The following is a 15,524-nucleotide window of genomic DNA, read 5'->3' on the forward strand; positions in this document are numbered from 1 at the left end:
CATGTACAGGAACAGAGCATCCTTGAGGTTTTATGCTGCTGTGGAACAGGAACCAGAATCCTCCCTCTCCTTTACCTTGCGGACCTTCCTTGTGGCTAGTTTATGTACTGTCAATCAACTCAAACAACAAGATTGGGCCTAAAGAGGTTTTATTCTCCTTAAAAAGAAACCCTGCCCAAACTGACACCAAATAATCAGAAATCACATTTGCTGCATATGAACAAGTTCTTTTAAGATTCCAGTTGCATCCTCCTTGCACTTTTGTTTTCAAAGATCAACAGCCACCAAGCAGTGCTCAGCTTAAAACTGTAAGTTAGTCTTTTATTCTAAACGAATTTTAGTGCTCTTGAAAAGATGTTCAACAGCCAACACTAGAGACTGAACTCCCACTTCCAAAAACGCAGCATGGGTCATGGCGACAAAAACTCCCAAAATTCTGCCTGAAGGACAAGGGTCAGCAAGTGTCTGTACATTAACAGAAATGTCCATGGCAAAGATTTTGAGGTTCTTGGGGGTGCTCAAATGGAGTCACAGACCCTTTTAAATCACCTAGGTGGGCTAACAGGGCTCCTAGGTATGTGCCCCATAGCTACGCAAAGTCATCAAAACCAGAGGGCAGCAACAGTGCCTGTGCCTAGCGCTACCTCACAAAGCCTGGCCTGGGCGTGGGACTCGTTGTGCCAGTCAGCAGGGGGACTAACTTGCAGATACCACTCTTCCCTGGCAGATTAGAGGGCTGGGAACATAAGAGGGGAGGGGCCTCTTGGCTGTGCCCAGAGCCAACCTCCCCCAGTGCTCCCCTTTGTGCACTGGCCCGAGATCTCAAGGAGATGTGTAGGGCTGATCTGCCAGAGGGATCTCTCTCCTTATGCCTGGCCAGGCCCTGTTTGTATTAACATCCACCTCTCCATGCAAATAATGTCAAACAAACATTTCAGGGAATTCTCAGAGGTGCAAAGCCAGTGTCAATATCCACTGCCTTAGAAAGTAGTGAGGAGTTGGCTTCCCTTTTGAGGAGACACTTTAAAACGAAAACTGGGCTGCTCAGGTTTACATGCACAAGAATTGCTGTGAATCAACACAATCACATGGGCATGCTGCACCTTCAGGAACTCTCACAAAAGGGTCATCTCTCAAACCAAGGTGAACTCCCCATTGCACTGCATGGTCCCCTGTTCTAGGCAGCTCTAGAATAACACTCCACACATTACAGCAAACACCATAAATGTTACACTGATGCTTCAAAACTCATTCCCATAGTAGGTCTGGGTTTTTTCATTGTAGAAAATTGTATGTAGTATTTCGTAGTTTGAAAGACTAACAAAACCCCTGCCAACGTTCCATCAGTAAGTCTGGTAATTTGTCAAGGGTCCATCGTCCAACATGAAGATGCAATGCTGGCCAAAGGGTTGCCTATCCACGGAAGCAACATCAGTGTTATGTCAGTTCAAAATAATTGGGGTCTTGAGACTTCTGGCTGATAAAGGACAATTAATTATCGTCAACAACTGTAAGAAATTAGTACTTAAAATAGAAAGTTGACTGCCTATAAAAAGCTTACTTAAATCTCCAACAATTCACATCCTTTCCCACTGTAAAGTGTTAGTGCCATATACACACTGAGCACTGCATTGACCATTAACCTGCTCCTTGATCCCATCTCTCTCGTGCAACAGAACAGAGATGAGGCCATTTGAATTCCTCTCCCTGCTTTACAGAAATAAGGCAAGATTTGCTCCATATGTTATTAGAAGGAAAGTATAGTTACTTACATGTTATGTTGAGAAGCACAGTGGAAAATAAGTTAGATAAATATTTCCCCCTGCATTAGTATAGTTTGACAACCTAGTCCCTCTTTACCTCTCATGTGGAACAGCAAACCAGTACTCGTGTTTCTTATCTCTCTGTGCATATTGCTGCATTGATGCACTTGCTTGTGACACAAATGTTTTTCTCATAGGTTTTCCAACTCTAAGACACAAGAACTTGTGAGATCGATGTCTTCTCTTCTCTTTTGCAAAAGCAGAACCTATCAATAAAAGGGAAAAAGAGCAGCTAGTTCTGTTAACTGCTACTTTACAATCTCAACACACACAATTAACCAACTATGGATACATATGATTGAACCAAAGCAGCATGTATTAACAAATACTTTTATATCATTATGAATATTTGCTACCATTCAGCATATGTAAACTAATGTGTACAGATGGGAAAAAAAAATGTAGAATAAGTCACAGATTTGACCACTTCTATCTTTTCTCTATCCGCACACTGCCATTCCATAACACATACATATAATTTCAGTTGTCTGAAAATGCATTATGTCAGGGAGAGTGATTCACCTCACAAGGGCTTCTCAGCAGCTGAATATGGTACTGCAAACTTTTCTTCCTTTTAGCACCTACTCAAGGTTGACAGTCTCGCTAGGCTGATCTTAAACATCTCATGAAGATGGAAGGGAACTTAGGAAGGCATTGAATCCAGTCCCCTGCCCTCTTAGCAGCACCAAGCATGGTCCCTGACATGTTTTTTGCATTTGGTCTTCTCAAGGATTGAACTCATAACCCTGGAGTTAGCAGGTCAATGCTCAAACCACTGAGCTATCCCTCCCCCACTAGCTTCAGTAGCTTGGCCCTCCAGTGTGGTCACACAGCGACGCCTGGGTAGTATAGAGTTCATACTACATGCCACACCAGGGTCTTCAGACCAGTCTCTGGGCCCTTTAAGTCCAGCCCTTTGCTTGGGCTTCTAAAGGAGCTTTTACCTCCTTGCCAGAGGCTGTTGGGTGGAAAAGGGGCCTGCTCACCACTCTGGGTTTGAACACAGGAATCTTATAAATGGTACTCATACACCACTTCCATTCAACAGTTACTGCTGCTTCCCTGGGCTTCCCACCTGTCTGCTTCACCCTCACTCTTTACCTAATAAGGTTCTTAGGTCCTCTCTCCCAAGGCCAGCAAATGCAGCCAGTTGAGCCAGAGAGGAGAACCCTTCCTTATCACTCTGGTCCCATTCATGTATTGCCCTACAAAGCACCTGCAGCACCTTTATTCTGCACTTGCTGGGCTCTGATTGGTTGTTTCCACAAGACCACAAGCTTTGCTGCTCCTTCCTGGATAGTGTGTAACAGGATTGGGTGGTCTCTGCTGGGGGAAAGGTGGGGGGGAGAGGGGCAGCACGAAGGCCCAGGTACACCCACCATATGCATAAAAAAAACATTTTACTTGTAGTCCAATATTGGAATTCTCTCCCTCCCATTCCACCCCCATTTTTAAAAATTCCATTTTCCCAATTTACATAAAATGACCAATCAGCAGTAAAGTGATGCAGAATACAGTAGAAGCATATTCTCAGGAGAAATATAAATGTATATATTTAGACCTATGTCAATCTTGTGTATGAATTTATGTATTAGTTAAATTTCTGTCTTCAATGCATAACAGATTTATTTACATTTCTAAAGCTAGCTAGCTTATCAAATATAAGAGTTCTAAAAACACACAAGATGAAGTATGTCTGGACTCTGTACCTACAGTAAACTCTGATATCCAGCACCCAGGGACTGGAAGGTTGCTGGATAATCAAAATATTTTGGATAAGAGAGGGGTCACTCACATGCAGCATGGAGGGACACAGGGCAGCACAGAGTGGGATGCACCCCCCAAAGGGGGGCCGGGAGGGGCCCTGTCCACAAACCCCAGCTCTGGCTCCCTGTACTTATCTTCCTGGCTCTGTGCTCTGTTGTAGGATGGCCATGGGCCTGGGCTGGAGAAGACAGGTTTGCAGCTGCCATCTCCCAACCCAGGACTCTGTAGAGCCCTCCAAAGTGAAGCCCCACAGCAGGGGTGAAAGGGGCTGGCACCGTGAGGGAAGCAGCAGCTGGCTCCAGAGTGGGTCCCCCCACCCACTGCCAGCTTTCCCCTTTAAGAGCAGGCCGCTTTCCCCTTTAAAGACAAGGAATACATTTTGGAGCACTTGGAAGAAGGGAAGTGATCAAAAGTACCCAACATGGATTCACCGGGGCAAGTGGTGCCTTAGCATTCTGATTAGCTTCTATGACAAGGTAAGAGGCTCTGTGGACTTAGGGAAGTCAGTGGATGTGATATACCTTGACTTCAGCAAAGCTTTTGATACAGACTCCCACAACATTCTTGCCCATAAGTTAAGGAAGTACGGATTGGACATATGGACTATATAAGATGGATAGAAAGCTGGCTTCACTAGCAGGCCCAAAAGGTAGTGGTCAACGGCTCAATATCTGGATGGCAGATGGTTGCAAGCAGACTGCCCCAAGGCTTAGTGCTGGGGCTGGTGTTGCTCAACATCTTTATTAATGACCTGGATGAGGGACTGGATTGCACCCTCAGCAAGTTTGTGGAGGGCACAAAACTAGGGGGAGAGGTAGGTATATTTGAGGGTAGAGATACAATCCAGCGTGACTTGGATAAATTGGAGGATTGGGCCAAAAGAAATCTGATGCGGTTCAACAAGGAGAAGCATAGAGTCCTGCACTTGGGATGGAAGAATCCCAAGCATTGTTATAGGCCAGAGATCAACTGGCTAAGCAGCAGTACAGCAGAAGGGGAATTAGGGATTATGGTGAATGAAAGGCTGGATAACAGTTAACAGTGTGCCCTTGCAGCCAAGACAGCTAACGGCATGTTGGGGTGCATCAGGAGGAGCACTTTGAGCAGATCCAGAGAAGCTGTTGTTCCCCTCTATTTGGCACTGGTGAGGCCAAATCTGCAATATTGTGTCCAGCTTTGCCCCACAGTATAGAAAGGATGTGGATGTGCTGGAGTAGGTTCAATGGAGAGCAACAAAAATGATTAAGGGTCTGGAACATATGACCTATGAGGAAAGGCTAAAGGATTTGGGCTTATTTAGTTTGCAGAAGAGAAGACTGAGGGGTGATTTAATAGCAGCTTTCAACTTCCTGAAGGGGAGCTCTAAAGAGGATAGAGAGGAAACTGTTCTCAGTAGTGTCAGATAGCAGAACAAAGAGTAATGTTCTGAAGTTACAGAAGGAGAGGAGTAGGTTGGATATTAGGAAAAACTACTTCACCAGGAGGGTGGTGAAGCAGTGGAATGTCTTGTTTAGAGAGATGGCGGAATCTCCATCCCTAGAGGTTTTTAAATTCCAACTTGACAAAGTCCTGGCTGGGATAACTTAGTGGGGGTTGATCCTGCTTGAAGCAGGGGGTTTGTTCTCAATGACCTCCTGAGTGCCCTTTCAGCCCGATGATTTTACAATTCAGCAGCTCCCTGCTGAGCCTGCACTGGCAGGCAGGTTCAGACAGAGGTAGGGCCAGACAAATACCCAGAAATCAACTACTCCAAGATAGGCCCAAAAATCCAACAACAGAACACCACTTGTCATTACCTACAGCCCCCAACTCAAACCACTGCAACACATCATTGAAGACCTATATAACCTATCCTTTATCAGGATGCCACACTCCCGAAGGGCCTAGGTGACAGGCCTGTTCTCTCCTAAAGACAACCTCCCAACCTTATGAGGATTCTCTCTAGCAACCACAGGCTATACCACAATACTACTAATCCTGGAACTTTTCCTTGCAACAAACCCTGTTGCCAACTTTGTCAACATATCTATTCTGGAGATACCATCACTGGATCTAACCACGTGAATTATAGAATCTCAGGAACATTCTCCTGTTCCTCAGCTAACGTCATCACATGCAATCATGTGCCAACAATGGCCACACACCACGTACAGAGGACAGACCGCAAACACACTTTGACAAAGAATGAATGGACATAGAACAGACATCGAAAAACTCCAAATACAGAAATCTGTCAGACAGCACTAACGGAGTGGGCCATTCTGTTAAAGATCTGAAAGTTTGCGTCCTACTGAAAAGGGACTTTTAACAACCATCTACAAAAGGAATGCTCAGAACTAACATTCATATTCAAATTCAACACATTAACACCTGGTTTGAACAGGGACAGCAATTACCTTACCCATTATAAGGACTCTTTTACACACTTTGATGTTTCATCTAACTCTTAACTTCCCGCCCTTCTGCTGTTCTCATTTGCTAACCTTGATAACAATTTTTCTGATTTGTCAACCTTCATAACTTTTGGACCTCTGTGCTTTATATATTGAGTCTGTTAAGTCTGGTAAGGCTATGATCTGAAGAAGTAGGTATATCCCACAAAACCTCATCACCCAATAAATTATTTTGTTAGTCTTTAAAGTGCTACATGACTGGTTTTTTTTTTTTGTTTTGGTTAAAAAAGAGTTTACTGTATATATTGTGCTGAAGTATTTCTAATGAAATAATAGATCTGTTAAGATTGTTACGAACTGTGTAGGTGATTAGGTATAAATTGCCAAGTTTAGCTAAAGGGTTGGGGGAAAAAAACCAAACAAATAGCCTCTTGAGACAGACTAAATCCCCAAGTCCCACAACAATTCAAGTTGATGCAGAAGGAAACCTTTAAAAGCAAAAAGAACACAGTCCAGTTTGGAAAACAAAATGAAGATTAAAAAGCACCACTGTCCTGATCCTAAGCTGTGGCTAGCAAATTAGGAGGTGCAGGTATGTGCAGAAGGTGGCAAGCCATTCTAGCACTCTTCTGTATTTTTATGTAAAATAACAGTCTTCAAATGCTTAAAAAAACAAAACAACACACACTCTCTCTCTCTCTCCCTCCCTCCCAAAAATACTGTTCAGATAGGAAGCATAATGGAGCCCAGATCATGCCTCATGTCATAGGTGCTAGCTTCCTCCAGACTCAGGGGAATGCTCAACATCATGCTCTACCCTAGGCCCCCCCCCACCCTGTCTCTTATTGCAAGTGTAGGTCATCCATGAAATCAGCAGCTACGCCTGATTTCCAGGCTTCTCTAAAATCCATTTGCTAAGGAGGCTGGGAGACAGAATTTGCCTTTTCTTTTGCAGAGAATCGTTAATTTTTACATTTTTTAAAAAAAATAAAACTAAATTTTACTTCAAATACCAGAACTACTTATTCTGTGCGCACAATCACACACTCTTGGCAGCTAATTTTTGAATGTGCTTTAAATTTCAACTGTTTATCTGATCTACTTAAGAGCAGGGCTAGGTAATATAATCAAAAACTGGGATAACCAGGAGAACTGGTAAAGAGCTTTCTCTGATTTTAAGACATGGGGAGAGTGACATGTCAACGTTGTCACAACATTTGGATCCTGGTCTAAGGATCTACCTCGGTGAGGATGAGAGGGGAACTGGTCTTTTAATTTTAATAAGTCTGCACCCAGGTGGTGTTCATCAGACCTTTCTTGGCTGCAGACCGGGGAAAACTTCGAGCATTGGACTTTGCCTTGCAGAAGGCTGTCAGCTCTCCTTTCAGGGCTTAGGCTTGCTTCACCCACTTTGACACTCAACTCCTCTTCCACAGTTCAAGGAGCAGCTCCCCAAAGGATACACAGGACTGTAATAACATCCACTATTCTTTTCAATGGATCTGGAAGCACACTGGTTCTGGAAGCACTTTTTAAATGTGTTTATTTATCTGAGGACTCTGCCAATACCTTGTTTAAAGATTCCCCAAACAATAACCAGCCTCCTGAATATATCCCAAGTGCCAATGTGAGCCAAGCAGTGTTACTGAAGCGCCATGTAGCACAGCCATGTCTGTCTCACTGAATCCTAGGGTAAAGAGAATGTGCTCCGTCATAAGGGATGACTCAGAACTTATTAAAGCAGCCAAGTATATGCCCTTTACCACCTGCTTGGTCTTCCATGTCTGGCCTGCTTTCCCATGGAGCTTGTATTGGGCATGGTTAACTCACATTGAGCAGTATCCCATTACCCTAACATTTGAGGCATGACTGATTGCAGCATCAGCTGCATACAGTCAGCCAAGGTATTTCTGAGCTACTTTCTGCCAATTTCTCTATTCCTCTAATAGCCCGAGGTCCTCTGCCAGAGAGGTCTTCCTAGATCAGTTATCCTGAAGCTGCTGCAGCCAGCAACCTGAGCACCAGATGTGGTTTCCAGCAATCTTGTTCCAAAGCACACCCCCACCAGCCCCCCTGTTTTTCCCAGATAAACAACTAAACAGCCCAGCAATGCTTATAACCTTTTTTTTTGCACAAATACCTTGTGAGTAGAGTATTTAGCTCTAGCATTCTTTGGTGTTGAGTCAGAGGAATGGCTATCCCCAGGAAGAACAGGCCAATTTTCACCTAATTTTTTTGGACAATTTCATGAACCCATTTTCTTAAAATTTTATTCCTTGAGGGAGATGAAGCTTGTGAATATCAATCAGATGGGGAACCCCATAAACTTCTTCTGTTAACAGACATCTCTTTATCGTCTCTGCTCTTTTCAAAGAGTGGATAGAATGACTAGAAGGGGACACTCATCTGCTCCCTGGAGCTCTCAACATGGCAGCCTCTATGGCACTTTTCATGCTAAACTCAGGAGCTTTCTAGCCAAAGTAGAAATTCCTTTATGGGTAATTCTCTCCCTTGCTCTTCCTCCACCCTGCTTCCCTTTTCCTTTCCTTGTGCAAAGTTTCTGACTTCCTTGGAGCTAACGGAAGGAGAAGCAACTGCCCAAAGTAAGGGAGAATGTCAATGCTGTTATAAGGTCCAAATGCAAAACAGAACATCAGGAAGCTCCTTACTCCATTGGTCATTGTTTTGGGCAGTTCTACTTAAGGTTTCCCAAGACAGGGCAGTCCCTTTCAATGCAACTGCCACCTACAGATGAACAGCTCTTTTCATTTTAATGTCATCCTTCAAAATAAAAAAAAAAATAAAAAAAAAAAATTTCATAGCCTGGCTGTCAGATTCCCTCCTGTGTAATTCTAACTTGGGCACAAAGCTTGCTGCCCCCCTTGCCTACATTTTTAAATCTCTCGTGACAGATGCTTCCTTGCACAGTCTGCCAGTAACTAAAGGAGGCAGAACAAAACTAAGTGGAACTCCCAAAGGTGATAGATAGTTCCTTGTCAGACATTCAGTTAGCTTGGATTCTGCCCTCTATAGCAATAGATAGGCACCAAAGCCACTCTAAGAAAATGGCGACTTAGCTCAAAATTTATATGCCACGTATCTTATGATTCCAACATCTGGATGAGCTCTATGGTTTCGCACAAAACCTAACAGATAAAACAAAAACACATGAAAACACAAGCATATAGTCAAAATATGGTTCACAGAAATTAAATACAGGTTAAACCTCCCAAATCTGGAATTCTCTCATCTGGCAACATCTGTTACTGGGAGGGACCAGATCCCTGTTACTGGACCAGGGACCCTAGGTTCGGAGGTGAATAAGGTGTGTGTGGGGGGGGGGGGAAGTCACCTTGGGCAGGGGAGCCCAGAAGAGCTTGCATCCCTGGCCAGAGGTGACAGCTGGCTGGAGCTAGCCTCCGTGGAGCTGAGTGTGCACCCTGAACTCACGGGGCCAGGACCACACCAGCAGCTCGGCCGGGGCTGCACCAGGCACCTGTGGAGCTTGGACCATGCTGGCAGCCTGGCCAGGGCTGCACCAGGCACCCACGAGTTGCAGGCTGTGCCAACGTCCTGGCTAGTCCAGAGTCAGCCTTTGGGCTGGGGCCAGGACAGTGGCTCTAGGGCCATGCCAGCAGCTCATTCACTGCAGAGGTGGTGCCTAAGTGGCCAGGGCTAAGGCCGTGGCCAAAGTCAGGGCCATGTGTAGCATGGGGCTGGAACCAGCCTCTGCAGCTAGAGGTGGCTGGGATGGTGTCAGCCCAGCAGAGGCCAAGATCTGGCAGGAAGTAAGATGGCCCCAGGGCTGGAGATGGGGGCGGGGCATGGAAAGGGGAGTGGGCAGCAAACTGGGTGGCTGGATCAAATTCTCTGATCTGTGACCAGTCAGGCACCAGACAAAGGAGGGACAACCTGTAACTGAAAAGTCCTTTTGTGGTTTCTCCATTTCCCATGATTTAAGGCATCATTAGAAACTGCATCCTCAGCCATATATGTAATTCTGAATAGCAGAAACTGACAATCTTAAATAGGAAGCTTAGCATAAAAATGTAACACCATACTGCGTCAGACCAATGGTCCAACTAGCCTAGTATCCTGTCTGATTGTGGCCAGTGCCATATATTTCAGAGGGAATGAACATGAGAAAGCAATTTTGAGTCATCTCAGCTTCCGTGAACTGAAAGATAATGGACACCTGGAGTAGAGGATTGTGTCCTCTACCACCTTGGTTAATAATGATTGATAAACTTATCCTTAATGAATGTATCTAAATCTTTACTTAACTTAGCTGTGTAATTGGCCTTCACAAAATCCCATGGCAACAAGTTACATGGTTTGACTGAGCCTTATGTGATTATGTACTTCCTTATGTTTAAGTCTCCTGCTAATAAATTTTAAGTATCCTCTAGATTCTGTTATGTGAAAAATAAACACTGCCCTATTTACCCAACTCCATATCAGACATGATTTTATAGACTTCTACCATAACTATGGCTTTAGTCACTTTTCTAAATTGACCAGGCCCAAGTTTTTTTTTTCCATTTTAATTCTGCTCACATAAAAGTTTTATATCCCTAATTACTTCATTCCCCTTCTCAGTATCTTTTCTAATATTTTTTGAGAAGAAAAAACCAGACCCACACTCAATATTCAAGATGTGAGCATAAAACAGGTTTACGTAAAGCCATTATGATCCTTTCTATCCCCTTCCTAATGATTCCTAACATCGTTAACTGCTTACTGTGCAGTGGCTGTCAAAAAAGTTGTTTCCAGGGACCAATCCATAATGACTCCAAGATCTTACCAATTTAGACCGGATCCTTTTGTACATATACTTGGAATTATGTTTCCCATTGTTCAGTGCTTTGCATTTATTAACACAATTTTATTTGCCATTTTTGTCGCTTGTCCACCCAGTTTTATGACATCTTTGTAACTCTTTGCAGTCAGCTTGTACTTAAATACCATGAGTAATTTAGTGTAATCCTGAAACTTTTGCAACCTCTCTATTCACCCATTTTTTTCAGATCATTTATGAATATATGCCAACACAAAACAACAAATGTTTTGTCTATGTTCAATCATTTTTATGTAAACTGAACAACTGCACGTCACTGAGCACGAGGAGACATTTAAAAAGGTTCTGAATGGTGCCTAGTGAAACAATGGGACTATTATAACAATATTAAACTGTGAGGATGGGAGCCATGGGAGTACTTTTTCCTGTGATCTTGCTAAAGATACAGTTGAAAATTACCAGGCACAGTTAGAGGACATACTTTGTAATATAACACTTCCTATAGGAATTTAAGGTATTAAAGCCAAACTTAACAACACAGAGGCTGTGTCTATACTAGCTCCCAACTTCGAAGAGAGCATGGTAAGTAGGGTGTTGGGAGATTATTAATGAAGTGCTGCGGTGCATATGCAGCACTTCGTTAAGCTAATTCTCCCCCCTGGCAACTTTTAAGTGTTAACTTCCAAGTGCCGGCTTGCATGTAGCCGTGGGGTAGAATTAGCACCAATTAAATGGGCTGGCCTTTTAAAATGCAGTTATTTCTGTAAATAGATCAAACAGCTAGCCACATCAGATGCTGAAATATAAAATGAAGCTCAGCCAACCCAAAAACATTTTGTAACAGACATGCTGCTATGTTTAATGATATAACAGGTACTGACTTGAACATGAACAGTCTTTCAGAGTTTGTGTTTCATATAGGTACTATGCCTTAAAAAGAAGATACATGTTGCATGACTGAAAGGATTGTAAATACAAAACTCAGAGATTGACTAGTATAAACATCCAAGTTTCTCACTTCCAATATGTCATTCCTCTAATAGTAATCTTTGCCCTTGACAAATTGTCTAGAAAAGGTGCTAAGCAGTATGAATTATATCTGTATCAAGCCAGGGAGAAATTTCATTATGCACATACAGTGAGATGAGATTTTCTTAAGAATGATTTAAAATAGTAAATTGCATTCAACATTTACAGAGGGGTAGCTGCATTAGTCTGTTTCAGTAAAAACAAGGAGTCCCATGGCACTTCAACACATTTATTATGGTGTCGGGTCATAAAATTTTGTGAGATTTGTTTCCTCAAGTGCCCTCACACCCTCAATTTTTTTTGTCTGTAAAGTGCTACTGGGTAATAAAAGCTTTTTTGTTGTGGTGATGACATGGACAGTTGAAAAATATTTGCACATTTACTGTACTCAAAGTGTGACTTACCTTCCACTTGTCCATCTGCTGTGGCCTCCACTTTGCGCTTAATTTCTTTTTGTGAATCCTGTTGCATGTTTTCTCTTTGCTGCTTAGTTTGTTGCATAGTGTGAATCTTCCAGAGTTTACGAAGCTCTTCTACTTCTATGTCTGAATCTGCAGTTAGTTCTTTCACTGGTTTTCCCCTGCTAATGCTCTTTTTTATTTGAGAGTCTGTGAAGTCTTCACAAAGTAAACATTCCTCCCTTATCTCACACTCTCTTTTTTGTGTATTCTCTAGTGTGGAATCCTGATTTATAACACGGTCCATGTCTATGCCACATTCTTTACTGGGTTGCAATTCTTGCAAAGATTGCTGATGGGAACCTGTAACTTTTTCCACTACGGTGCTCTCTTCTTCCTTCACTGCCATTTCTGCAGTTTCTGAACTAATAATATGAGTTACAAATCCACTGTTATTTACAGACAGTTCAACATTGGATTTTAAGTCACTGGGAACATCGGATGAGTCTGAAATTATTGTTAAACATTCTGCACTAGTTTGATTAATTGTTTGGACAGATTCTGATGAGGCATCAGAAGATTTGTCTTGTCGAAGCTCATCTGAAGAAACAAGTTCCTCGTGTATTGGAGAAAGTTCAGATTCTGTGAACACATCCTCTGAAAGAGACTCTTCAGTGCTCCGAGGGGCTGTGCTGGCACTGTCATTCCCTGTATCCCGTACCCTCAAGTCCATTTCATCTGTATTGCTTCTTGTAATTTTCTTGAAATGGCAGAGGTCCCTTACAGGTAATGCTTCTACATCTCTGTTAAGCAAAGCATAGTCCAAGTTATCACCAAGAAGTGCCTTTACATTTTTCACTAAAAGAAATTGTGAGATGTTAATGCTGAAAAGATCTTCAGAGGATGATTAAGTCTTTTCTGACAGATTCTAAACCTGTAGATTATGATTATTGTAAAAGTTACCTTCAGGAAAGTGAATTTGATTATTTTTTAATGCCGGGTCTCCACAAAAGATCAATGGTGTGTGTGTGTGTGTGTGTGTGTGTGTGTGTGTGTGTGTGTGTGTGTGAAACAGAGACGGGGAGGGGAGGGGAGGGGAGGGGAAGAGAGAGAGAGAGAGAGAGAGAATATTTAAACAGTATACTCACATAATGTACTTTTGTCACTCAAAGAAATAGTACATAGTAAACCCCCGAGTTACGCAACTCTCCTAAACTTGCAGACCCAAGCCCTGGTGGGCTGGTCAGTTTCTTGGCTGTTTCTCCCTGCCTTCTATCAGTGACGCGGGCCAACAGCCACGCCGCTGGGGGGGAAGCAGGAAAAAGGGGCTTTTAGCTCATCTAGCTGTCCGCAGAATGACAGCCACACAGCTGGGAGACGGCAGTGGATAGAGGCTGCAGAGCAGCATCAGGTTGTGCTTAACTTGGATTAAAGTGAGTTATGTGCAACTTGAAGCTGCATTTGTTGAGGGTTTACTGTACTAGGAAGATTTCTAGTACAGCTGCTTTAGATCTGGCTTAACACAAAAGATATGTTTAAAGATGACCTCTTATTCACTTCATAATTTAATGCATTCATTCACACCAACACTACGTATTACCAAGCTGAAGGCAGAGACTCAGAATGGACTAGCATGCCTAGTGCTAGAATATGGAGTACTGGGAAATAAGGACAATAAGCATACATTTATTTGTATTTTTCTACGGTCAGAAGTAAACAAAACAAAATTGTACAAAGTGTCTGTTGCTTAATGCCTTCAGGGAAGTCTTTGCCTTAAATTTCCCATGCATAGGAGAAGAAATTTTCCCAGGCTGCTTCCCGCACACCTATAGCGCAGCAGAGCTGAAAATGATGGCCAGAGTGGTAACATTGGGGGCACTGTGGAACACGTCAGGGAGACCAAGAATGTCAAATTTCGCAGCACTCTGAGTACACTACCTTAAGATTGACCATGCAAAGTTAAATTTGGTATTACTTAAGAAAAGCATTGAGTAAAAATGTTGAGCTTAGGAACCCTTAAACTTGACAGAAATGGACTTTGTAGCATGACCTGATTCCTTATACATTCATCTAAATTCAAACTAATCTCTTACTGTAGACCAAGCCTTAGTATGTTTTGATAGTAAGCTACAAATTAAAAGTATATTTAGACGGTAATGTCTTACTAAGATATTGAGGAAATTGCCAGTGCAACTACTTTGATAAGAAATGCATTTAGGCAATCTTAATGCTAGTCATCAAAATCTGTAAAGAATACGGATAGTGTTAGACACAAACCTTGAGAACATCAGCATATATTTGAGCTTAACTGAATCAAAAGATGCTGCAAGTCTACACAGACAGACCTGCATCCTTTAGCTTTTGTGAATTCTAATTTCTTTGCCACAAAAATGTTAGTCTAAATTCTCAGATTATTATTGTTGAAGGTTAAAAAATTGGAGTAAATTTTGAAAGTTTTTAAAATGAGGAGAGGGAAAGCAATTCTTCAAGTAGATAATCAGGAGAGAATCTGTAGAATCAGAAAATAAATTAGAAATAGGAAAGCAAATCAGAATACATATTTAAACAAAACATAATAGTTAGAAAGTACCCAGATCTCACTTAAATTCTAATCCAATTTAGCTATTGCAACCATAGGTCCAGATTATGACCGCTATAGTGATGAGGATGCCAGAGGTTTGGGTTCTATTTTTAGATGTTTACTAACATAGGAATCCAGCACATAGGGTTTTTTCAAAGTCAGATGTATATTTTTAATTATTTGTTCTTTAATTTCACAAATTGTAAGGTGACAAAGAATTGACAATATAGGCTCCGAAGAGACTTTTGACATTCTCTAAGAAATAATGATTTGAACACAAAATACCTCTGAAGGTATCTCACTTTGTAAATGTATAATTTTGAACTCAGTCAATAGGAAAAAGCAAAGAAGAATCAGTATTCCAGCTGCAGTATTTACATTTGGGAACTACCACCAAAAGCAATGAGATTCCAGAGACAACACGTCTTCTTAAGACTTTAAAGACTTAACTTAAGGTACTTTTGCTATGTGTAAATATATACAATTATTCTATTGGCCTAATGAACACATAGGGCATATGTCCTATTAGTTTTACTGGGAATTCTGTTAGACCACAATGCCGCTCATTAGGCTGAATGGCTAGTAAATCCAACAGGATTCCTTCAGTTTCTTAAAATGAATAGGACAACAGCTAGATCATCACTCAGTTCTTTATGCCTTTCAGAGCTTCAGCAGCATCATGAAGAGACTGAATCCAGTTGTAAATCTAAAACACCACAGCGTCATGAGAGATTA

General features: G+C 42.2%; 1 protein-coding gene across 3 annotated transcripts in view; it reads right to left on the reverse strand.

Annotated features, from left to right (window-relative positions):
* OXR1 (oxidation resistance 1) overlaps nt 1-15,524 on the reverse strand; it is a 356,049-nt gene that overhangs the window by 47,640 nt on the left and 292,885 nt on the right. For all 3 annotated transcript variants that reach the window (XM_074986758.1, XM_074986759.1, XM_074986760.1), the window contains 2 exons: nt 12,215-13,011; nt 1,861-2,029 (listed from right to left, as the gene is read on the reverse strand). In XM_074986758.1, the coding sequence (XP_074842859.1) occupies nt 1,861-2,029; nt 12,215-13,011 (966 nt within the window). The remainder of the gene's footprint in view (nt 1-1,860; nt 2,030-12,214; nt 13,012-15,524) is intronic.

Source organism: Carettochelys insculpta, chromosome 2 (assembly GCF_033958435.1).
Source record: "Carettochelys insculpta isolate YL-2023 chromosome 2, ASM3395843v1, whole genome shotgun sequence".
NCBI classification, from domain to species: Eukaryota; Metazoa; Chordata; order Testudines; family Carettochelyidae; genus Carettochelys; species Carettochelys insculpta.